The sequence below is a fragment of the Gymnoscopelus braueri genome (assembly GCF_963280865.1).
Source record: "Gymnoscopelus braueri genome assembly, chromosome: 19".
Lineage (NCBI taxonomy): Eukaryota > Metazoa > Chordata > Actinopteri > Myctophiformes > Myctophidae > Gymnoscopelus > Gymnoscopelus braueri.
The window spans coordinates 8,848,200-8,872,301 of record NC_137621.1 but is presented as its reverse complement, the minus strand read 5'-3'; the positions used below and the strand labels follow the sequence as shown (position 1 = coordinate 8,872,301).

The 24,102-nt window shown below is 43.5% G+C and overlaps 1 protein-coding gene across 4 annotated transcripts in view; it reads right to left on the bottom strand.

The window, feature by feature from the left end:
* The window catches only part of arid4a (AT-rich interactive domain 4A), a 40,680-nt gene that overhangs the window by 4,509 nt on the left and 12,069 nt on the right, over positions 1-24,102 (bottom strand). For 2 of the 4 annotated variants that reach the window (XM_080414746.1, XM_080414749.1), the window contains exons 9-25: positions 23,924-24,003; positions 21,785-21,861; positions 21,236-21,408; positions 19,176-19,248; positions 18,630-18,724; positions 17,401-17,498; positions 16,337-16,574; positions 15,466-15,689; positions 13,165-13,320; positions 12,157-12,241; positions 10,088-10,277; positions 8,672-8,734; positions 7,375-8,382; positions 6,020-6,414; positions 4,242-4,617; positions 3,286-3,390; positions 2,123-2,278 (exon numbers count right to left, since the gene is read on the bottom strand). In XM_080414746.1, the coding sequence (XP_080270872.1) occupies positions 2,123-2,278; positions 3,286-3,390; positions 4,242-4,617; positions 6,020-6,414; positions 7,375-8,382; positions 8,672-8,734; positions 10,088-10,277; positions 12,157-12,241; positions 13,165-13,320; positions 15,466-15,689; positions 16,337-16,574; positions 17,401-17,498; positions 18,630-18,724; positions 19,176-19,248; positions 21,236-21,408; positions 21,785-21,861; positions 23,924-24,003 (3,592 nt within the window). The remainder of the gene's footprint in view (positions 1-2,122; positions 2,279-3,285; positions 3,391-4,241; positions 4,618-6,019; positions 6,415-7,374; positions 8,383-8,671; positions 8,735-10,087; positions 10,278-12,156; positions 12,242-13,164; positions 13,321-15,465; positions 15,690-16,336; positions 16,575-17,400; positions 17,499-18,629; positions 18,725-19,175; positions 19,249-21,235; positions 21,409-21,784; positions 21,862-23,923; positions 24,004-24,102) is intronic. The other 2 variants (XM_080414747.1, XM_080414748.1) reach the window with 2 other exon arrangements.

Genomic DNA, 24,102 nt, shown 5'->3' with positions numbered 1-24,102 from the left:
GTTACGCTGGAGGTGGTCTAATTAACGCAAGCCTGCCCACCACTTCTGTGAAACTGGTTGATCTGATAAAATAACCCAGCTCATGCCACTCAGCTTTGTTGAAGGCAATGTCTTCAATAAACCTACATCGAGCTGGAAAACACGGGTGACGGGAAGGAAAAGGATGATGATGTCGAGGTTATGGCAGGTACCAACATTCATTCAACAAACGCGTATCATTAAAAGCAATAACCAGTTGAAATCATTAAACGAGTTGTGAGTTGTTTGTTTGAAATTAATCAATTTGTAGGATGGGCATGTACGAAAGAGTGAGTGAAAAAGATGCAACGAGCTCTCTGGTAGTTTGAAAACTCTGCTTTACAATAATACAAATATCTGACTAGGTGGAGCAATGAGCTTGTCCAGCATTGGGGGAAATAAAAGGCCTGTCAGCATTTGCCATGTTCAACCACAAGGGGGCATCAGTGCTCCATTGCCAATACATGGCAGAACATTATAACCACTTCACCCTATGCAATTCATTGACCAGAGACCACCAGGGGTCTATACTTGGTCTCCCCACCCCCTCCACACCAAAACTCTTTGCAGAAAATAGCCAATCTACAAGTTCCCAATGTTGTAGGCTTGTAGAGCTTATATTTTTGTCTGTGTTATAATACCAGTAAGGATAGCAAGGCAAATTCTATGTTAGTGGCTGAATACAAGTATAAACGCTTTTAAAGAATACAATACTCAAATACGAGTTTATTGCAGATGCCCAGTACATAGCAAAACTACAATCACACTTTGACCAAAATAGGTTTTATGCCTTATAATTTTCTACTGTAAATAGTCACCGGAATGATACATTTCTTAGCGCTAATAAACTAGATGCCCGATTTTTGGGTCCGAAGGTGCAGTCGCGCATTGGCAACTGCAAAAAAATAAGAAAAAAGGCTTGCGTCGCGACCGCCGTGAAGAAGACGTCGATGACGGCCAATCTCCTTCATTCATCCAGCTCAAACCGACCAAGATCCAGCAGGAAAGACTACACACAAGCCCTTGTAGAGGCACACAGGAACGGATTTTGCTGCTCATAAATGATATTTAAATAGCAGGAATTATGTACAGTAGGAATGAGCGGGTGACTCTTACAATAGCCGCTTTGGGTGTTTTTGTAACTCCCCTTAACACATTGACCGCCGGGCCCGTAGTTCTACGGGCCGTTAAATCCAACGGTTAAGCGCCGATCCCGTAGCCTACGGGCTGTGGTGCTTTTTCCTCTTTTTCTAAACTTTTTTTTTTTTCAATTTTCTAGGGGGACCATTTTCAGTGTAACACCACCCGAAGTCGACCGGAAGTGCGATCCCGTTTTTTGTTTCCCGTCGGCCTCCATTCTAAGTCGTACACAAAAAGCCCTGTAAACCTATGTAGTTTTTCATCCTCGCATTTCCCATGTTAACATAAACGGTCAGAACTCAAACATGGCGGCTCCGTTTGACACGTGGTTTTCACTGGGAGATACAGTGGGATGTCGCGGATGTAAACAGACCGTGTACGGCTCAATCTTAAGGATTTTAACAAGATCTATGGCGACATAAAAAAAACAAAAAAACAACAAAAACACCTTGGCACTGGTGAGTACATTATGAGATTAACCTCTGGCGGTCGATGTGTTAAGGGTTCATTTGGTTCCATGCACTTGTACACTCTCCGAGTTAAATGAACACTGGAGGGGCGGCCCCTGTGTACATTCCTGACGTGACATCACCGAGCGGGGAGGTCCTACTCACAGTCAACCGGGCCAGTAATCTACAGCTGCCGGCCGGGATGGAGAAAAGCACAGTGTCGGTGGCCAAACCCGTTAGGCCTCACACATAAAATGGAGAGCTAAATTAACATGCCCAAATTAAGGGACGCCAGGCTGACAATAGTACAAAATCTGGACACATCGGCTGCATAATTGCCAAAAATCAAACGAGTCAAATAATGGCCGATACATGGGCCTAAAAAACAAACTCAGACAGTTGTCATTATTCCCATCACTCTAGTTAATGGCTTCGTCCAGACTGATAACAGTGCGTTGTACGTGTACGTGTCCGTGTCTGTGTGTGTGTGAGTGTGTGTGAGTGCATTTTCTCACTGAGTTGGAAGGTCCATTTATACGTGCGCTGTGAAGAGGAGAATCCAGTTTTGTCTCTGTAGGACTCCAGACCCGGGGTCAGCCTGGGACCTTTAGGAAGGCTGTGCTTGACTGGGCTCAGTTTGGACGCCTGGTCTTCACTGTCGCTACTGTGACCTGCACACAATTTATGGAAGATAAGCAACCAGCGCATTAGTGCACATTACTTCTGGTTTCTATTCCACTAGTTGGTTAACCACTTGGACCCCTAGCATCCCCATTCTGGGGGCAACATTAGAGAGATTTGATATGAAAGGGGATATAGAGGATTAAAGTTATCAAACATGCTATGTAAACAAACACAAAATGTCATTTACAGCTAAACATTGCTAAATATTGATTCTATTTTATCAACACTTTTCGTTGTTTTCCGAGGCGACCGAGTTGCACTGGACGCACCTGGCATAAATGAATGGGACTACTTTCATTAACATAAGCAATTAAATGTATTACCCCTGGGTTTATTTCACAACAATGACCTGCTCAACCTGATTATCCTTTGCCTAAACTCTGGTTTACTGCTGGTTTTATATTCTACCAGTTCATTAGCTGGTTCATTAGCTGGTTCTAAACTTTAGTGGGTCCCCAACCTTTTTTGCACCTTTTATGTAGTCAATACGCGGGTGGGAGCTTGCTGCTTGATTGAAATAACCAATCACATATGTAGGACTATTAATTAGTAAGCCACAATGTATATATCGTTGTACTTAAATAATGGGAACATGTGATAGTGTTGCCTTGTTATCTGAATTAGTTTCTTATTTTATTTTTCAATTAAGACTTTTGAGAATTGTGTTTGTAACAGCAAATAGTTGTTCCTTGTTCCAGAACTTCGTTGGTCTTTGCTGGTTGGGACGTAACGCTGGAACTCAACTGATAGTGAAGCTATGTGATCGTGCACCAGCTGAGAGAAAGAATAATAATAATAATAATAATAATAATAATAATGGATTTTATTTATAACGCACTTTACATTTACATGAAATCTCAAAGTGCTTACAGAAGGCAATTGCATAAAAACAGAAACATCACTGCTGGTCAAGAAGGTCTCAGTCTCTCCCAAAATCCATGCCATCACACATGCGCGCGCACACACACACACACACACAAACACACACTCTTACCTGCTCCATTCTTGTCCGTCTTGTTGGCTGTGCTCGCTCGTTTTTGGTTGCGTTTGTGTTTTTTGGCGGAGGGGCTTGTATTCCCATCCATCAACCTCTTCTGACCTGTTGAGTTCAACCAGTCACATTAGACCACATACTGTAGTGGTCCTGGAGACCTAGACCAGTGGTTCTCAAACATTTCATGCCAAGGACCCCTAAATTTATATAAATTTGGCCACGGACCTCCATTGGATTTTTTTTTGTGCCAGGGACCCCCAGAAGTGAATATTTGAGAAAAATGTTCGCTTTAAAAAACTACATATTCAAAGATTTGAAAACACTTAACGCTTACAAGAATGAAAACATGTTTGTCATCTAAACAGTTGACCTCTTATTTTTAACCATTATGGAACCTAAATGGGGAATCGATAAGAACCGGAAATTGATAAGCAGAATGGGAATCATGAAACCCCAGCATCCCCACGGTTGAGATAAGTACTCCTTTGAAACGGTGTTGATTTTGACAGCAAACTTTGATTTAGTTTTCATTATAGTCTTTTGAATAGAATTCTGTGTTGTTTTAGTCATATTTTAATCATCTGAAAACGGTTCGTCTAGTTTTAGTCGACTAAATCTACAGTTGATTTAGTCGACTAAAATATTTCTGGTGAGCCGTGATGGCATCGAAATGATTTTGACTTGCCAAAAATAGTTGATCTACAAGCTCGTTTCTGTATTTTCGGTCCGTGACACCCGCGCGCACCCATGATTACTTGTCTTTTAGTTCTACTGGATCTCCTCTCTAGTTTTTATTTGTTGACAAAATCGTCAATATATTTAGTCTTAGTCATCATAGCTTATTTTTTATTTAGTTTTCGTCAGTAAAAAAATTTGGTCAACGAACACTTTTCATCACAGTTTTAGTCAACAAAATCAACACAGCTTTGAAGTTTTTGTCCGTGCTGTGCTCTCACCTCGGTCCTTTGTGTCCTGTAACGACAGGGAGGAGTTGGACGAGGACACGTGACCCGGCTCGTGGTCGACCAGGCCCTCCTGGGCCTCCCTGCCGCTGGCTCCTCCCTCCTCCTCCTCGTCCTCCTCCTCCTCCTCCTCGTCCTCCTCCTGGCTGTGGGTGGAGCCGGGGGGCATGGTCTGGGGGAAGGCTCTGCTCTGCGGCTGTGCGGAGGAGGCCTGCGCGTGGAGGAGGTGCGGGTGGGGCGGCAGCGTCTCCCTCATCATCAGGAGGAGGTTGGGTTTCTCCTTGTCGTCCAGGTCGTCCAGGTCCACTTCGTGGCAGACCAGCGCCTCGGGGCCTATCTGGGGCATCAGCTCCTCCGGCGTGGGGCCCTGCTGGAGGGTTGTAACGGTCATGAACTTTTTACTTGACGATTAACTGTTGTGTCGTAAATAACTGAGATTAACGATTAAATTCAGTTTTTGGCATTGAACATCGGAACATATAAATAAAACATTTGTTTGCCTTTTACAGGGTTCCCACACATTTTTACCAATTAATTTCCAAAACTTTTCCAGAATATTTAACCCAATTTCCAGGCCTATATAACAATCATTCAGCGCAATAATGAGTCTCTTACTCCTATGTGCAAAGCCCAAAGACAGGCAGTGTAGCAAAAATAAAGCATAGAATGGTATAATTCCATTCAAAATTTCGTGCCAAATTTACTAACTAACTACGCATCACGCTGCAGCACGTTCACGTGGTGAGCTTGTAGATCTGTTATTTTTGTCACGTCCAGTATGCATTAGGCTGCAATCACGCAGCCCGTTCGGCAAAAAAATACTTTTGTTAAATCAATAGCCAAAAACAATGCATAGCCAAATGTTTTTCCAGGACCCTTGATACATTCCAAACCTTTTCCAGGACTGGAAAAAGTGTTTTCTAATTTCAAAATATTTCCAGGAATTTCATGACCGTGGGGACCCTGCTTTTAAGCTTTTTAAAGAAAAACATTGCACACAACTTAACACATTCCCTGCCATTGACGGAGATCTCCGTCATTTAAAATCCACCCGTTCGCCGCCATTGACAGAGATATCTCTCTTTTTTTTCCATTTGGGAAATATTCTGTATCTCGGCTCCTGTGTTTTACTATGTATTTTTGGCAAAACATGCTATTTTCAACTGGGTATAACAAGCGAACGGGAGGTCGCGATGACATTATTTTTTTAACGGAAGCACAGTGTAACCCTCCGTGATTAGCAACCATCAGGGGATCGATCATACTGGAGATAAATATTCTGTGGTTCTTGAAAGATTAGTCAGAATTGCTTAAAAATGCTGGCAGAAGCTACAGCCTGTTTTAGAAAACCACTGGCAGTGAATGTGTTAAATATACCAAGAAATGACCGGTACCAATAAGGAAAAAACATAGTGGGCCCTATTTTCGCCGGTGCCTTACCCATTATCCCTAAACGTCTTTGCCATTATTTACTATTTTTGAAAACATTTTCAAATAGCTCAAATAGCCAATCTACAAGCTCACAACGTGTGTAGAGTTGAACTATTTGAAAATGTTTAAAAATAGTAAAAAATGGCAAAGAAGTTTATGGATAATGGGTAATGGGTAAGGCACCGGCGAAAATATGGCCCTGTGTGCCATGGCCAGAATAGGTCACGTAAAGTTTTTTCAATACCTTTTTCAAAAATAGTGGAAATAGCCTAGTATCTGCTTGTAGATGTGCTATTTCCACTATTTCTGATCAGTTTCTATGATAATTGCGACAGGCGTACCTGCTGGGCCTGGTGGTGCGGCTGCGTGGCGGGGACCGGGAGGCGCTGCTGGGAGGAGGAGATCTCCGGAGAGAGGCAGGGCATCTCCATTTTCACCTCCTCCTCCTCCTCCTCCTCTGAAGGAGGAGCAGCAGCAGCCGGGGACGTGTGCTCCTTCCCTCTCCTCGACCCCTCGCTCCTCCTCTCCGAGTCGGACCTCCTGGCGGGCGACGGAAGCGTTTTAGGCGAGGACACGGATGTTTTAGGCGAGACGGCGGCCATCTTGGGGGTTGGCGGTCCCGCGGAAGCGGTCCTGGACTCCAGACGTACTTTCTTGTCAGGAGTTCTCTGCTCCGTGGCTTTGCGCTTCACTACTGCTCCCCCCGTGACTCCTCCAGTCTCTCCTCCTAGTCCTCCTATATCATGACATGTGGGTTGGCGGTTAATTGGCGAAGAAATAATTGTGTTTTTGGCATTGAACATTTTAATATAAAATAGCATTGAGCATTTTTAAACAAACTGCACAGGACAGACCTGACAAATAACTTAAATATTCAAAGAAATGACTGAAAATAAGCTGTAAGTGGGTGCCGGCGTCTGACGGCAAATCTCGCCAACGTCATACGTTTGCTGGTGCTAGATCCCCTCCTAGTGAGTTGCTGGGTTTTCTCCTGATTTGTCTCTCTGAAAAACCCATTTTAGAATTTAAATCTTGGGAATATTGTGTGTCTTGTGACGATCGGGTCCAAAATTTAGTTCAGTGACCATGAAGCTGAAGAATGGTTCAGATGCTGTTTTCACATTCACTCTCTCATTGGAATTAGTAGACGTCACTCCAACCTGCTTCTGGTCTCCTCAAAAAGGCGACCACCTACTTTACACAGATACAGGAAGTAAACCAGAGAGGTTATGTCTTTTTTCTAGTTTTTTTTAGTTTTTTTTTTTATCCCGCGATTTTTGTAACCCATTTTTTTTCACCCGGTGCCAATTTCCTAAGTGATCCTGGGCACTACACCAGCCCTACACCAGTCACCCCACAGTAGGGAGGCCAGGGCCGAGCTCATGCTTCCTTCAGGCATGAGAGCCAACTGACCTTCTTGTCACCTGACAGGGGGGAGTTTCCCTGGTTGGACGTAGCGCGTGGAAGGAACACGTTATTCCAACCAGTTCCCTTCCCCTCCATCAGGCGCCCCGGCTGTCATGGGGGAGGCGGTATAGTGACCAGGATTACTACATGTTTTTGTGAGGGTATTAACTACCCTTTTTTCTAGTTTTTGGTCTTGGATAGAGCCTATTGATGATTATGCAAAGATGCAATTATATGCAAAAATAATAACCGTGATCGGGCGATTCTGTAATAATTTCAACAGGCCTACCTGTGGCTCCTCCTCCGGCGCTCCTCTCGTCCTCCTCCGGTGCGGAGTCCGTGTCAGAGTCGTGCGAGGTGGGCGGGGCCTCTGGAGGGAGGCGGTGCTGAGGCGGGAGGCAGTGCAGAACCACCATGGGCTCCTCCTGCCGCTTCGCACCTCCTCCTGAAGGAGGACTGCAGAGCAGCGAGCCCGTGTGGTTGGCCGTAGTGGCGGAAGCGACGGAGGTGGGGCTAGTGGCTGTGGAGGAGGGGCTAGCGACAGCGACAGAGGCGGGACTAGTGGCGGCGGCGGAGGGGCTAGCGCTGGCGACGGAGGCGGAGCACGTGGTGGTGGTGGTGGCGACGATGGAGGAGGGGCTAGTGGTTGCGACGGGGGCGGGGTTAGTGGCGGTGACGGGGGCGGGGCTAGCGGTGGGGGTGGGGGAGGGGCTGGGCGGAGCGGCGGGTGTCACGGCAATAGAGGCAGAGACGCAGGTGGCGTTTCTCGGTGGCGTTTCACAGCCCGCCTCTCTCACGTTTGACCTACGCCCCTTGACCCTGGGCGAGGGGAGGGGCGGGGCGGGTTTGCCGTCGTGTGACAGCGGAGAGGAGGAGCTGTTCTGGGGTCTGTCGGGGGCGTCGCGCCGAGCAGCAGGAGAGGCGTCCGGCCGAGCCGGGGTCGTCTGCTCGGGGGACGCTTTGTTTCGCACGTCTCCAATCGGCGAAACTTCACCGATGCCTCTGTCCGGCGTCAACGGACACGCCCCCGCCGCCGGCTCCTCCCCTTTGACGGGCTCCCTCCTCTCGGGTTGGGCGAGGGGTTTGTCGGGCCGCTCCCGGGGCGCGCCGGCACAGGGTGGGCTGGCGGTGGGCTGACATGTGGTTTCCATGGTTCCGCTGTTAGGAGGAGTGCGCGCAGCATCACTCGTCTTCCTGCTCCTGTCCTCCTCCTCGTCCTCCTCGTCCTCCTGCTGAAGACATGTGGACGTTCTGTCCTCACTGGAGTCCTCTGGGTCACTGTCTGACGAGTTAGACTCTACATATACACACACACACACACACACACACACACAGGTTCATTATGGGGCCGCAACACTTGATCTTCTTAGCATTTATTCTATTGGATACTTTTTTGATTCATTGAATCATCAAGAAGCGTGTTTTATATATAACAAAAAAAATCTATTAGTTCAATAAACTGTTGCACCTCTAGTTAACGATCTATATAGACAGTGACAGGTGAGAGACATTACAGACATATTTCAAGGTGACTTCATATACACACGACAAGACAGATTCCATGCAATACAGGCTCAATTAATTACCGTTTGAGGCTCTGTCTGAGTCGTACATCCCAGATGTCCTTCGTGTTCGTCTTCTTGGAGTGCCTGAGAGAAAACAGTTTGAATATTAGCCATCCATCCCAGCCTGTAAGGCTCATCAATTTTGTTTTAGTTGATGATTGTCATACCAGTAATTACAATTTAATTGTGTTTTTGGCATTTAATATTGGAACATAAATTTCTGTTTGCCTTTTAAGAGTGGCAAAACAAACATTGTACAAGGCAGATATGACAAATGTCTTAAATATACAAAGAAATTACCGACAGTACCCGGAAGCAATAATCAAAGTTAATAATGTACTATGGTCAAAACTGTCCATATCTGTAATTTCCAAAATAGCAAAAATTGCCGATATACAAGCTCACATGCAACGCCTCGCAAGTGTCGTGTCAACATGGGCCCCCCGTAGATCTACGCGAACCTATTTAAAGCCGCAGCGTGCCAATCGCGTAGATCTACGCGAACCGATCCCCCCCCAGGTGCACTTTCGGAATTTTTTGATCCATTTCCGGTTCCGGTTTGAAGACCGGAAACAGAATTATTTGGGATCCGGTTTTGCCGATCACGTCGGCCCTCGTTCTACAGACGAAACTGAAACTCAATTCTCTTCCTGTAGTTTTTTCTCCTCGCATATCACTGTTTAACGTAATCCGCTCTAACTACAACCATGGAGCTCCGTTTGACATGTGGTTTTCACTGGTAGATTCAGTGAGATCTCGCGGATGTAAACAGACAGTGCACGGCTCAATCTTAAGGATTTTAACAAGATCTATGGCGACGTGAAAAAAACAAAAAAACAACAATAACACGTTGGCACTGGTGAGTACATTATGAGATTAACGTCTGGCATGGAATGTGTTAAGGAGATATGATTGTTCAAATATCTAGACTCCTATCCACTTCCTTGTTAACTTAAAACTTAAAAATTCTGTATCTCGGCTCCTGAGTACTTAATTTTTTTCAATGAAAAACTCTGGCACTGGCTAAAAAAAAATATGAAAATACCCCTGGCAGTTATTTAATGGGTTAATATAGGTTGTGACATATATCATATCACCACTGTCGGGCAGATGTCCAAACAGTTATTTTTCAGAAAAGAACCCGTGTTCCAATGGATCCAATGCAGTTATTTAGTCACAAGCGCTTGTTTAATACTTTTCATTGGTTAAATATTCATAAAAACCTACAGACTGACACTTTCATTTTAAAATGTTTCGTGGCGAAGAAAAAAAAAAGAAGATCTACAAACTCACAACAACACGTCTATTTATGGTTCGGCTAATTTCTACTACTTTTGTGTGACACTTCTACAACAGAGTAGAGGATTTAATTTATGAAAAATAAAAACCATACAAAGTTTAAAACATGGAGATACAAGGTGTGACATCATGTCTTACTGTCGCCGTTGGCCATGTGGGAGGAGTGAGGCCGGCTGCTGCTGCTGTGGCCCTCGCTGCTGGGCGTCTTGGAAACGCTACGATTGGCCGCCGTGGTGGGCGTGGTCCTGACCTGGGGACGGCCCCTCTTCACAGATCCCGCCTTGGAGGCTAGGGGCTCCTCCTCCTTGTCTCCGCCTTCCTCTTTATTCTACACGGGACAGATGCCGGCGTCAACAGAGGTTGCAAGACTTCTGCGTAACACGGAAGTCTTTCTGATTCAAAAGGGTAGTATAACACGAGTCGCTGGTTCTCAACCTGTGGCCTGGTGGGCGGCGAGGTATTGCACGTGGGCCCCCAAATAATTGGCAAACACTAAGATTAAAAAAAAATATTCATATAAATATCTAGTACATGTATATACCTGTATGTAAAAACAAAAGGTTATGATATTTCTTCTTTAAAACCTTGAAAAGTGAGTTTTCATCGTGATGCTGCTGCTGTAAATAGGAACTTAAAGTATAATATGTTAGCTCCGCTGATCCAAGCGAGGTCCAAGCCACTACGGTCGCACGGACTGACACAAAGACATCCTCCAGAAGTGCACAGCGCACGTCCCTGACCAAGATTTAATTCAAATGTCTCCGTAATCCAGCATGTTTATAAATAACTTGTGTCAGTTAAATTATATCACCAGCCAGTCAAAGGATACGATTTGAAACGTGTGACAAGTGACAGATTTTGGCTGAACGAACCACACTCGCGTTTCGAGTCCCTCTCTCGAAGCTGGGGATTAATTATTAACCCACATGATTTAATAGTGTCCGTCTTATTAAAAAAGACAATGCCTACATAAAAAGGAAACTTAGATGGCGTCTTTTGCAATAGTAGGCCTAGCTGTCCATTGAGGCTCTTTACACTGACGGGGACACATTTGTGGCAAAAGGGAAAGTGTTTCTTTTTTTATCTGCTGCTCAGCAGACGGGATTGAGCGGAGCGTGGAGCGAGAGGTGCGCAAATCAAGGTGAGCGACGGAGCAGGGGGGAGCAGAGCGGGTGGGTTAGCAACATGAGCGGATAGTGGTAAATGGTAGATCACTCCTATAAAGCAGTATATCTCTCCATGCCCTAGCAGCCTATAAAGCAGTAGATGATAGATATCTCCTATCAGGCAGTAAATGGTAGATCTCTCCTATACAGCAGTAGATCTCTAGCCTGGAAAAGCCCCTCCCTCCGGAAAATCTCATTTCCATTTGATTTCAGGAAGGAGTCTGGCCTGAAGGCTTGTCTGGGCGTTTCTAGCCCGTTCACCAAATGGACGAGCCTATTAGCGTCGTCGCTCATCGTTCTGTGATTGACAGTGCAAGTTGGCCAATCAGGTGGCGAGTTCGAGTGAGCCCGAATGGAACCGAGTGCAGCCGACAAAAATGGAACGAGCCGCCATTGTTTTCTGTGGGCAGTTAAACTTTTTACTTTCGGTTTTAAAACGCTCTCAAACTTATTTTTTGCACCACGGAATTTACTTTTAAGATATCGCTTGGATAGAATTTAGTTGTTTAACTTCATATATGTGGTCAATTAATCATGACAGAGCCTATTTAAAAATAAAAATTCAGAGAACCGGCAGGGGCGGGCAGTGACACGCATGTATCCGAATAAGGCAACCTATTTTGGGCATGGCCGTCTCAAAAGTCCTGTTGCGTCACATTAGTCTGGAGGTGGTAAAAATGCACTGCTGATTAGCTGGAGGGGAACAACGATCATTGGCTGAAGGGGTTGTCAGTCAACGGTATTACTCCCGCCCAACTCCAGCCGACAGCCAATATTGCAGAATGGGCGATCATGCCAGACTCACTCCTGAAATAAATTACAAATGAGTTTTCCGGAGGGAGGGTTTACCAGGCTAGTAGATCTCTAGCCTGGTTCCAGACAAATCTGCCATTGAAAAAAGAAAATTGTCCTCTGCAGATATCTACGCAGTGATTAGTCTGGCCATGCCAGGCTAGTAAATCTCTCCATGCCCAAGCAGCCTATAAAAGCAGTTTCACCACCCTGCAGTGGTGTCCTCCGTTTTAGCTTCCATTTTCTCACCTTGACTTTCTTCCTGCTCCTCTTTTTTGTTGTTCCCTTTTCCACTGGCCAGATGATCCTATCAGCCTTCACCCACTCATCATACCTACACACACACACACACAGTTATTTTGTGAAACCATGATTTCATTTATCTCCTTTCATTAAACTGTTAACCCATTAAGACCTGAGGCAGATTCTACAAATGTCTTCTAAACATTAAACAGTTTTCTGATCAGTGGTGCTCAAACCTTTTCATGTCAAAGACCCCCACAATTATACGTATTTGGTCGCAGACCCCCATCTCAATTTTTTTTTGTTCCAGGGAACCCCAGAAGCAAAAAATATATATATATTCAAAGATTTGCACACATTTTCAAAAAAATTTAAAATAATTTTGAAAGAATAAAATATGGTTTAAGTTTGTAATTACAGACGCTTTCCCGGTTTTAATGGGTTGAAGTGCCATTTGTTAACTGTTGTTACAAATGATAGGTATATATTAATACAGGGTTCCACTAATCCAATCAACTTTATTTATAAAGCATTTAAAACAACAGAGTGCTGTACAGTCAGTAACAAAACATATACTGAAAAACTAAGAGCAAAACAATACACAATAAAAAATAAATAAAGTGAGTTTTCAAACGCGATTTAAACAAAATAAGACTAAACAGCGTTATTATAGCATTTGGCTGGTTATTAACCCATTAAGACCGGGAACGCATCCGTGTAATCTTTAGATTTCTTTGGCTATTTTTGAAAAATCTTGAAAATGTGTGCACATCTTTGAATATATATTTTTTAAAGCGAACATTTGGAAAATATTTTGTTCCAGGGACCCCCAGAGGCAAATAGCAGATCTACAAGCTCATAGCGCGGCACAGAGTGCTAGGAGCTTGTAGATCTGCTATTTTTTAAATAGCCAAAGTATAAAATATGGATATATACACAGATGCTTTCCCAGTTTGAATGGGTTAAGCAGACAGTTAACATGTAATCTATCCAGACAGACAGACAAGCAGGTACCTAACGTTCCATCCATAGTAATGAACCAGGTAGAGTATGTCCCCTTCGTCCGTCTGGGTTTTCTTGATGTTGGCTTCATAGATCTTCTGGGTCTTACCCCGACCATACTTCACTCGCACCTTCGTCCCCGTTATGGAATCATCATCCTCACCATCACTACACATACAGCGCACACACACACACACACACACACACACACACACACACTTAGATATTGGAGTATTCTCTTATGTACCGGTACCAGCTTTTGGGGAATCTTTGAAAAACATGTCAGCATTGAAATAGGACGGTGGTTTGTATAGGAGCACTTGAAAATAGGGATGATCTTTGCAACCTTTCAGGATGATCTCTGCAACCTTTCAGTTTCTAGGAACATCAGTAGTTTCAAATGTGCATTTGTGGGTCAATTACAGATCATCTCACCTCTTTCACCAAGAGTCACACTGATTTCCCCATGTCATGGTGCTGATAATAAACCCTCCATACATAGAGAACAAATTCTTGATTGTGGTTGAAAAATCAAAATATTTTCGGCAAATATTAAAATCTACAAGTCGCGAGAAGTTGTGAGTTTGTAGATTGGCTATTTATGGCAAATATTAGGCCCAGAATAGGGATGCTAGGGCTCAAGAGGTTAAGATTATCTTTACAACTTCAAGTGATACAGGGAGCACCTGCTGGAAGAACTTCCTTGTTCTTCCAGCAGGTGGCAGGCTGAGCTTAGGTTAGGGACTCTCCTCTATGAAGTGGAGTTAAGTTATTTAGAACGTCAAAGGTGTCGGATCATAATAAAGAACTAATGGAAAATAACAGCCATCTATATAACAAAGGTGACTTACATTTAAACCCCCCCCCCCCCCCAGAGAAACACACACATTAACAAAGAATTCAACAAACTTGGATGTAATTTCTAAAGCAGTGGTTCTAAAACTTTTTCATGTCAAGGACCCCCAAATTGACACTTATTAGCCCACGGACCCCCGTTTGGTTCCCAACAATCAATCATTTGGCTGGGGACCCCCTGAAGGACCCCTGGGGATCCCTGGACCCCAATTTCTTTGCAATAACTGATTTAAAGTTTTCCATGTTTCTGTATTATTTGATGACGCGTTCAATTTATCATCGAAATACCTTTTTCTTTTTGTTTGTTTTCAAAGGAGCTGCTTACATTAGTTTGTATATATATATATTTGTAAATCAATTGGTTCAAGGGAATTGGACTTTACCACTAAATCTGTTGCATGGATTCCCGAGGGTTCTACAGCAAGGCCCCTCCTATGCCCAAAATAGTCGATCTACAAATGGATTTACAACCCGTGGGGGTCTTACATTAAAATGTACAGTAGAAATATAGTTGGTGGTTATTTTAGCATCATATATCCATAATAGCTTACACATGGTACAATATAAAACCAACACTACACACTATTCTGTTGGTGAATGTGCTGGATTTGACAGAATGTGGAGGGGAAAATGTCCAGAATACATTTATAATACACAACCTTTTGACAACTTTAACCACTGGTATGGTGTCCCGATTCTGGGCATGTCATTATAAATGGAACCAAACGGACCCTGAGGAACACTAAAGTGCCATTCACACCAAGAACGATAAACAATGACGATAACTATGTAATTTAAAAAAAAATCTTTCTAATTCACATGGATGGCAGCGTCCACACCACAACTAATGGTCTTGGATGATATCGTTTGGATCACTCCCGAGCGATTTTTGAACGATAATTACATTGACAGCCATTCAAAATTCATAGGGCATCTGGGACGCACTCGGTCTCACTCACCAAGCACGGTAGGTTCTGCTATTAACGGAGATGAGGATTAGCTGCAGGCTAGCTGGCATTACCTCAGGGCTCAGGTACAACTATCTCACCTCCTCATAATTAATAAATCAGCAAGATTATCCATATATCCTATTCTATTCATAAGTCTTCAGCACCAGTGTACCACTGAAGATGGAGATCTCTCTCTCTCTCCCCCTACCTCCTTCCATGCGGGCTCTGACACAGCTGGGCAGCGCGCTTGTCCCACCGATTACAGAAAGTCTCGTATAAGGGCCTGGCAAATGGCACTGACGCTCGTATAATCCTTATAGCCATCGTGCTCAGTGTGAGGTTTTTACGGTGCAGATTGAGTTACCAGAGATAAAAACTCATCTCAAATGGGGGTCCCTGGCCTAACGCATCCCAAACCTGGGGCCCTTGAAATGGAATAAAGTTGAGAATCACTGGCCTAGATCAAACACTGAGGAAAGAGTACGCATCCATTTCATCTTCTCCTCACCTCTCTCCTCCTCGCCTCCTCTCTGCCTCGTCATCCTCCTGTTCGTCGTCGTCCTCTTCGGACTCCGACTCCTCCATGCGTCTGTTGCTGCGCCTCCTGATGGGAGGAGGCCCCCTCTCCTCTCCGCTGGTCTCCTCTCCCCCCTCCATCTGTCTCTCCTCCGTCTGTCGCTCTCTGGAGGACACAGGTGGAGATTCGGTCTTCAGCTGACACCTCCGCGCACTCTGCACAGACGGAGAGAGAGAGAGAGAGAGAGAGAGAGAGAGAGAGGGGTAGGGAACATAGAGAGACATCAATAACGAAGCAAAAACAGAAAAATAAGGTTGGCAGCGAGAGAAATAATTTAGACATTTATTAACAGACTAGTTCTGTAAACTGTGCACCTTATGTATACAGTGTATCCGTTACAATATCTGCTGCTATTTTAACCGCCTCATTTTATTGTCATTTTCTTTTCACGATGCATGTATATATTATATATAAGAACGGAAACAAGGAAAACAAGGCAGAAGTATCAATCTCTATTCCTTTCCCCCTTCCTGAAAACTAGCTAATGATAGACCCAACCACCCATTTGCTTTCACCTTTGCTCCACCTGTAAACCTGTGATCTGACATTGAAGTTGAACTTGATCCACTTAAGCCCTATATACTTCTATAGCAAAAACAGCAGATCTACAAGCTCACAACACTGGCGACGGAATTTCCCCAGAGGGACCAACAAAAGGTCTATGTATCTATCTAGGGGTGATGCAACGTGTTGTGAGCTTGTAGATCCCGGTTCAAATCCGAGGTAGAACAGGAAAGTTACATAGTGCGGCTTTAATTCATTGATAATGTACAACTCTGGGTTGGAAGCCCTGCCCACTCACCCTGGGAGAGGTGTGTCTGTCCTTAGGCTCCTCCTCCTTTTCACTCTCACTCTCCGACTCCACCTCCTCCCTGGGCTTGTCATCTACAGGCTCCGTTTTGATTGGTGGAGGGTCTTTGGGTTCCACCCATGCAGGCTTCTGATTTGTCAGTGAGGGAAGGAGGCGGGGCTTATTGTGATGGATAGTTCTGAATGTGATGGAGGCTGAACGACAGTACTCCTCAAATCCAGCAAGGTACCTAATACACAAAGTTAAACAAAATCATATAATATGAATAACAGCGTAATTCATAATTCTCATAAGGAGTCTAAACAGAGAGAGAGAGAGAGTATGTGTGTGTTTCATACTAGAGTTCTTCAAGGGTCCACACAAACTGAAAATGTCAGAGACCCGTACAGGTTTGAGTCAGTGTTTTATTCAGTTCAGTGAGCTGAGAGAGCGCATGAAAGGCAAACGATCATTAAATGCCATTTAATTTATCGTCTCTTATTGTAGGCTGCTACATAGCAGCTACATTCCATTATGGAGTAGTCCAGGTCCATATAATGCCCAACAGTCGGGCCGGTCCAGTAATATCTCAGAACCGATCTGATCTTTGGCAAGGAAAATTCATTGCGTTTGGGGCCGTCGTTTTGCACCTGTGAAGAGCTCTAATTCAGTTCTTATAGGGATAGTTCAGCCCCAAAATGACTTTTTTTCTATCGATTAGTCACCCCATGGAGATTTGAATTTATGGAGATTTTTTTGTTTTTGTCGCATTCCTAAGCCAATAATTTGATGACCGGGTGTATTTCCGATAGGAGACACAAAGAATCTACTTTGTGTCTCCTACCGGATACATTAGCCGGTAGAAGACGGAAACAGATTATTGGCTTAGGAATGCGACAAAAACTAAAAAATATCCATGAATTCAAAGCTTCATGGGTTGTGCAATTGATAGAAAATAAGTAATTTTTGGGGTGAACTACTCCTTTAACGTGCGAGTGGGTTATTGATACTTCTTAAAAGCAGTCTCAACATTGTGTGTGTGCATGTGTGTGTGTGTGTGTGTGTGAGTTACATACTTTTTATAAGCAGTCTTAACATTGTATGAAGCAGCCGAGTTGAGAACAGGAATTCCCAGATCCATGTAGACCTGCTTCCATACGGTACCACTCTCAATCTGAAACACATCATCATTATTATTATTAAGGCCCGAGCACTGGACCATAAGTAAGTAGCCTTGGGAACCAATGGTCCAATAGCCTGGACCAGTGCCAAGCCCCATTGAAATGCAAGGAATTATTTTATGCACAAAGGGATCGCACTTTCACAATCAGTAGCGCCCAATTCAGCGGGAAAATTATTCACACCCCCTGGCGTGCAAGGATCTTTAGTTGCGCACCTGTGCCGCACACTGAAAATAGCTATAAATATTTTAAAAAGCTCACAAAGCGGCACGTGACACAGCAATTTTCACTGCGTGACACTAGCGCGCAACTAAGTAACTAAAAAAGTAAGTTATGGCTCTTTTCAACTACCAGAACTTTCCATAACCTGGAACTTTCCAGCACCCGTTGAAGTTCAGTGATGGTTTGTATGTTTTCCATTATAACCAGAAGCAGGGAGTTACTTCATAAATAAAACTACTTAAAAATAGCTGATCTACCAGCTTGTAAACCAGCAATTTTTCTGCCGTTTTCTTTTTTTTCTTTTCTTTAAATTTAGAGTAGTCAACTATATTTTTTGTCCCCAATTTAGTCGTTATGCCAATTGATTCCTTCGCACACACATTTCTGTGTTCTGTGTATCCTACTGACTCACCTGCCAGTGAGGAGCCCCCACCAGGAGGACGTAGAGCCTTCGTCCGACTCCTCCCACCCAACACTCCCCGCTGACAGATGACCCCCCAGCCCGTAGGAGTACGTGCAATGACTATTATCACCCTCCGCGCCCGGCTCCCTCCCCCAAACACGGGCCAATTGTGTTAATGTAGACGGCGCGCTGGACAAAGCCGGATGCACCACGGTGGATTCGAACCCGCGTCGTCTGTGGTGGTGGGCAGGGACTTTACCACTGCGCCGCCCGAGCGCCTCTTTTCTGCCGAGTTCTGGGTTCCAACTAACTCACATTAGTACCACCTCCTGAGCAGGGCCAATATTAGGTTCTGAGAACCTCATATTGGTTCGCTTAGTTCTTGTAGTCGAAAAGAAGCATAAATACAGGCTTTTTGGCTGGCAGACAGACAGACAGACAGACAGACAGACAGACAGACAGACAGACAGACAGACAGACAGACAGACGGTATACTAACGTTCCGACAGCCTCCCAGCTGATAGACCAGTCTGAACAGTTTGAAGAGGTTCAGGTCTTTGTAGCCCAACACTGGAGGTTTATTGATAGGAGTACCTGAAAACACATGAGCATAGCAACACATTAACCAACAATGTTTAATCAATGAAAACAACAAAAGGAAGGTGGTTATATTCACACAGCTATGGACCATTATGTCTCTCTCTCACACACATTTGGATTCCTATACTTGTGAACATTTAAGGACGGGTCTTTTTTTTGTGCCATTTTAACCCTAACCGTGAGGCCGAAAATAGCAGATCTAGCAGAGCTTGTAGATCTATTTTTGGGGCTCAACACTAGCACGCAACTAAGTATAAATTCATGTAGGCCTCCAAACCAAACTCCAAACTCTCTCTAAAAATCTTTTTTTAACGATGAAACCATTTATCTTGTGAGGACCAGGAAAGAAATTCTTACATTTTACTATACTAGTGGGGGCATTTGGTCCTCACAAGTATAGACACACACACACACACACACACACACAGAGAGCAGTTAGTCTCACCTCTGTCCTCCATGAACTTGTAGAGTTGTTGTAGGAAGTGATCTCTCTCCTCTGGGTCCGGTTCATCATCAGGCTGACAGACACACACACAGACACACACAGACAGACAGACAGGGGAGCCCAGCATTAACTTAAGCCATATATACTTTGAAGAAATAGCCCATCTACAAGCAATGTGATATGTTGTGTTGTTTAAATACATTTTGAAAATGTTTAAAAATGTGGTTAACCCAGATACATGAGTTCAATGTTGATAGTAGGGCTACACGATTAATCATGGGAGGGATGCAGATCTTGAACCAAATGCAATCTAATTTCTAAATTAAGGCAATTCTAAATTATTTGCTGCCCAGTTGCCATGTCACTAATACTTAAACACGCTATTAATTCAACATCAACGGAAAACAACCATGTTGGCATACAACTCATCTCGCCCGTCTCTCTTCCTCATTCACAGCACTCGTACCGCTGACCCCGTTGCTATAGAAACTAGGTATGCGCGATTATGAAATTATGCAGGGTCATATTGGCCAATACCGATATATTATACCGAGCTCATTGCTGATTTTTTTTAATTGTAATTTTTTGTTTTGCTGGTGAAAGTTGAAAGTGAAAAAAATCTATTCGGGCGCAGACTAGGCTCTTTACTAGGCACGGCAGCTCTGGTCCATAGCGTTAGGCAGCAGCAATTGCTTCCAACACTACAGAACACATTCCAAGTTGCACCCGAGTAAGGAGTGCTTGCTACTTTGATGTTAAATAACGAGGCAATATACACATTCGTGTTGAATAGATATCCTCCGCAGTATCACTACTCTAATCTAATTTAAGAGGTACAAGAAACCCTCTCTGACTGTTCTGGGTATAAACTATGGACGTTAAGAGTTTGTTTGCTGTTTGACTAGTTAGTGTTCGCTTCTCTCTCTCTCTCTCTCTCTCTCTCCACCGATGCAGCAGCCTGCTGCTCTGTGAGACACCAGGCAGAGTGTGTGTGAAGGAGGGTGGAAGGAGGGGCCACAGCTGACTCTTAAAGAGACAGAGACAGGCAGACTGGCTGCTCTGCGAGTACAAAAGCCATTGACGGTCACATTATTATTGGGTCATCAATATCGGTGAAAATAATCGGGGTTTATTTTGAGATCGGTTCGATAGCGATATGGCAATCTACGGCCGATATCGGACGATTTTGATACGTTACCGATATAATCGTGCATCACTAACAGAAACCGACACTGCACTGTCAGACGAGCAGGAGTCAGAAGGACAGAAACATTAGACATTAGTTGTTGTTAAGAAAACATTAGCCTGCAAAGAAAACGATGTGAGCGTATGACAGTTTTCAATTAGAGAAATTTATTAAATGTGCGACGACGAAGAGGAACCAGTGTGTGGAACCTTTTCAGGTTTAAACCAAACAATGTTTTACAAGCCGCCAGACAACACAGACCTCAATAACACAAACATTGTATAGTGCATCACCATATCAATCAAGCTCCCGAGCCATCACTTGGCTAATATGGCTCCAGTCAACACCAGTCAAAATGAGGGGTTTTAGATAATGTTAAAGATGTTAGACAAGCGCTACTGCTGTCTTGCAACTGTCGTTGCATTATTGCTTGCTCTGTAAACTCCTTCTAGAATGGCAGTGGTGACAGAACCGACAGAAGCAAAATTGATAGGCCATCATACGACAGCAGATCTATAAGTTCACAACGTATTACACCGCAAGGTGTTGTGAGCTTGTAGATTTCATAGCCATGTTTTTGGAACATCATCGTACAACAAACTTGTTTATTGACTAGACTTCAGGCTTACTCTACTTATTCTGATCTCACACTTGTCTGCTTAATGCCTACATTGTATTGTGATCAGGGGCCCCACTCCATTCTTCAAGATGATCAAAACCTGCAATAACTAGGACCTGACGTACATGTGCACACCTTCAACTAGTAGTAGTAGTAGTGGTGTTATTAGCAGTAGTAGTGGTATTAGTGGCATTCGTAGTAGTATCAGTAGCGGTATTATAATAAGTAGCAGTTGCATTAGTAGATTTATCCCACCTCCTCTTTAAGGTTCTTCTTTTTCTTCTCATCTTCCTCATCCTCGCTCTCCTTCTCTTCCTCCTCAACATCATCGTCCTCACTGGAGGACGACTCCAGTATCTGACTGAGATCCATCTTCCAAACATCAGGAACTTCCTGACACCTCATAAACAAATGAGCTCCATCATGACCTGGAGAGTAGAGAAGAAACATGAGCCATGGAACGAAGGGTGCACATTATAAAACAATAAAAAATAATAATAAAATAGATCGCACTTATTTAGGATCTACGAGTGTTTTCAGCTTGTAGAACTGTTACTTTGACTATTTTTGCCGAAACACCATTGTGTGACGAAGTATAAACTTAACGCTTAAAGGATAATCGATTCGTTGATGTATAAAAATGTTTTTAAAAAGTGTTACAAAAATTAGCTCTACATTATTTTAAAAAAGTAGTCCCTAGAATAATCACTAGGAAAATAATTGACAGTTGCAGCCCTAGAACCAGTTAAGTGAATTCAAACTGATAGTAAATACAGAGAATGATGTCGGTGAAGGGCTATTTACCTTTCCTGCTGCAGATCTCAGGTTTCATGAGGTTCTCTACTTTCACTTCATGAACGTCTTTCCTCGCCACTGTGTAACTGACAGACAAACACACATCACAAAATCTGATATTGTCTTTGTTTTTGGACTTGTGTTTTGTTAAGATTTTACAGTGAAGAAACACGGGCGAGACACACATCCACAACACAGTACAATTGCAGAACTCTTAACTTTCGGCTGCAGTTTTCCTCCCAGTGCGGAGGAAGACGGCTTAAGATGTTTACAGTGACCTCTCCTTTAAACATACAGGATAATTTTTTTAAAACTATTTTGTGGACGTCATATATATACGCCTATACTGTAATGATCAAGAATACAGTATTTTTTATTATACTTTTAAAAACAAGTTACGGGAAAAGAATGTGGGGAAAGAAAAAAGCTGATATTATTTTCTTTTAGATAATCCTGTATACTCTTAGGTTTTCGTTGCGTGTAAGCAATTCCCAAACCAGCAGCCCTAAAATCTCCGGCCTCCCAGTCGCTGTGATTAGCCCGAGACCCTCATGGCCACGCAATCGACTGCTCGCCGAGCGGTAAAGTCGCTCTCCTAGCATCTCGCTTGGAAGCACCTCACGAGCCACGAGCCTCATACACAGACCGTTGAGTGAACAGAATCGAAACAATCAATCGGGAATCAGTTGGGGGAATGGCTCACATGCAATCTGCATTCACACGTGCAGTCTAGATGTTTGTATACAAATAATTCATCTCTATGTGCGCACACAGGTAATTCATGTTGTTTTTACCTAATTTCTAAACGCATGTTAAAATACCGTACATCCTGTCTCTACGTTCCTCATCAAGACTTCAGGCTCCCCTTCACAAGCTGCACAATATCACTTGATACATGAGTATCATTTTGTATCGTCGCTGTCGGCCAGGAACTTTGTATCCCCTTATTTTTTTTACTTTGTCAGAAATTAATGCCATATTTTCATACTCTGTCCTATGACATAGTTCTACAAAAACAACGAACATAGCAGATCTACAAGAGCACCACGTGCCGCCGTGACACATGGTGTGCTTGTACATCTGCTATTTTAGCTGTTTTGGATATTTGGGGGAAATTTGTCACCAATAAAGAAGACATGTCCAAAATACGGACGCATGGTTTAAAGTGGTTAAGTCTTTGGGTTCTATAAATATTTAACCACAGTATTAACAAGAGCTTGTGACTAAATAGTAACTATAATGGATCCATTGGAACACAGGTTCTTTTTTTTTCCATTTCCGGAAAAGTAACGGTTTTGGACATACAAGGTTTCTGCCTCACAGTGACCAAAGCCAAGAATCCCTACATCTATAAATGCACGTAGTGTGTGTGTCTGTCAGCCTTTCTCGCGCATAACTCAAGAACTGTCGAACCAATCGACTTTAAACTTGCCATGTGTATCACAGAGAAACCCGAGGGTGTCATGTGCAGATCGGGAAGCCAGATCAGCAGTTGTCACAACGGGTATTACACAACCGGAGTAGCATATGTTCCCAATGGACATCGTCCTAGTATGCATGGATTATAGATCCAGAAATCTCCCAAAATTTCACGACTGAAAATGTCTGTTAGGCAAAGTCCCAATCTGCGATTTGTGAAACAGCCCCCCCCCTCCCCATGATACCCTGTTTTCTAAACAGTTTTCTATCAGAAATAGCAGATCTACAAGCTTACAACGCGCCACTTCGTGACACGTTGTAAGCTTGTAGGTCAGCTATTTCTGCAATTTTTACATGTATACAATTATTAAATATGTCAATAATTTCTATGTATATTTCATTTATTTGTCATATCTGCCCCATGTGCAATGTTTGATTACGAAGCCTAAAAGGCTTCATATGTTCAATGCCAAACAAACAATTAAATCGTTAATCGCAATTATTTGAGTGACAATTAATCGTCAAGTTAAATGTGTAATCGTGACAGCCCTCCCAGTAGGGTCTTATGGAAGATGCTTCTGAACATGTATTCTATTGCTACTTTGACTCTGAGTCGTGCCGACTGAGAACTTTAATCCATGAGTGCGCGCAATTCCGTCCAGAGAAGGGTTCTCTGCTCATGTCTGTGATACATGTAAGTTGGTGTTGAATTTTCCATACTGTACTTACAACTTGGAGTCGGAGAAAGATCGAACCAAACACTGATCTCTCTTCACAGTTAGCTCATCATTACAGCTGGGAGACAAAACCTAAAAAAGGACACAAGTAACAATAATACAATTACAGTTATGAGCTATTCACACACATGTACAGTATATACAGGAACGTGTGTGTACTTGTATTACTAC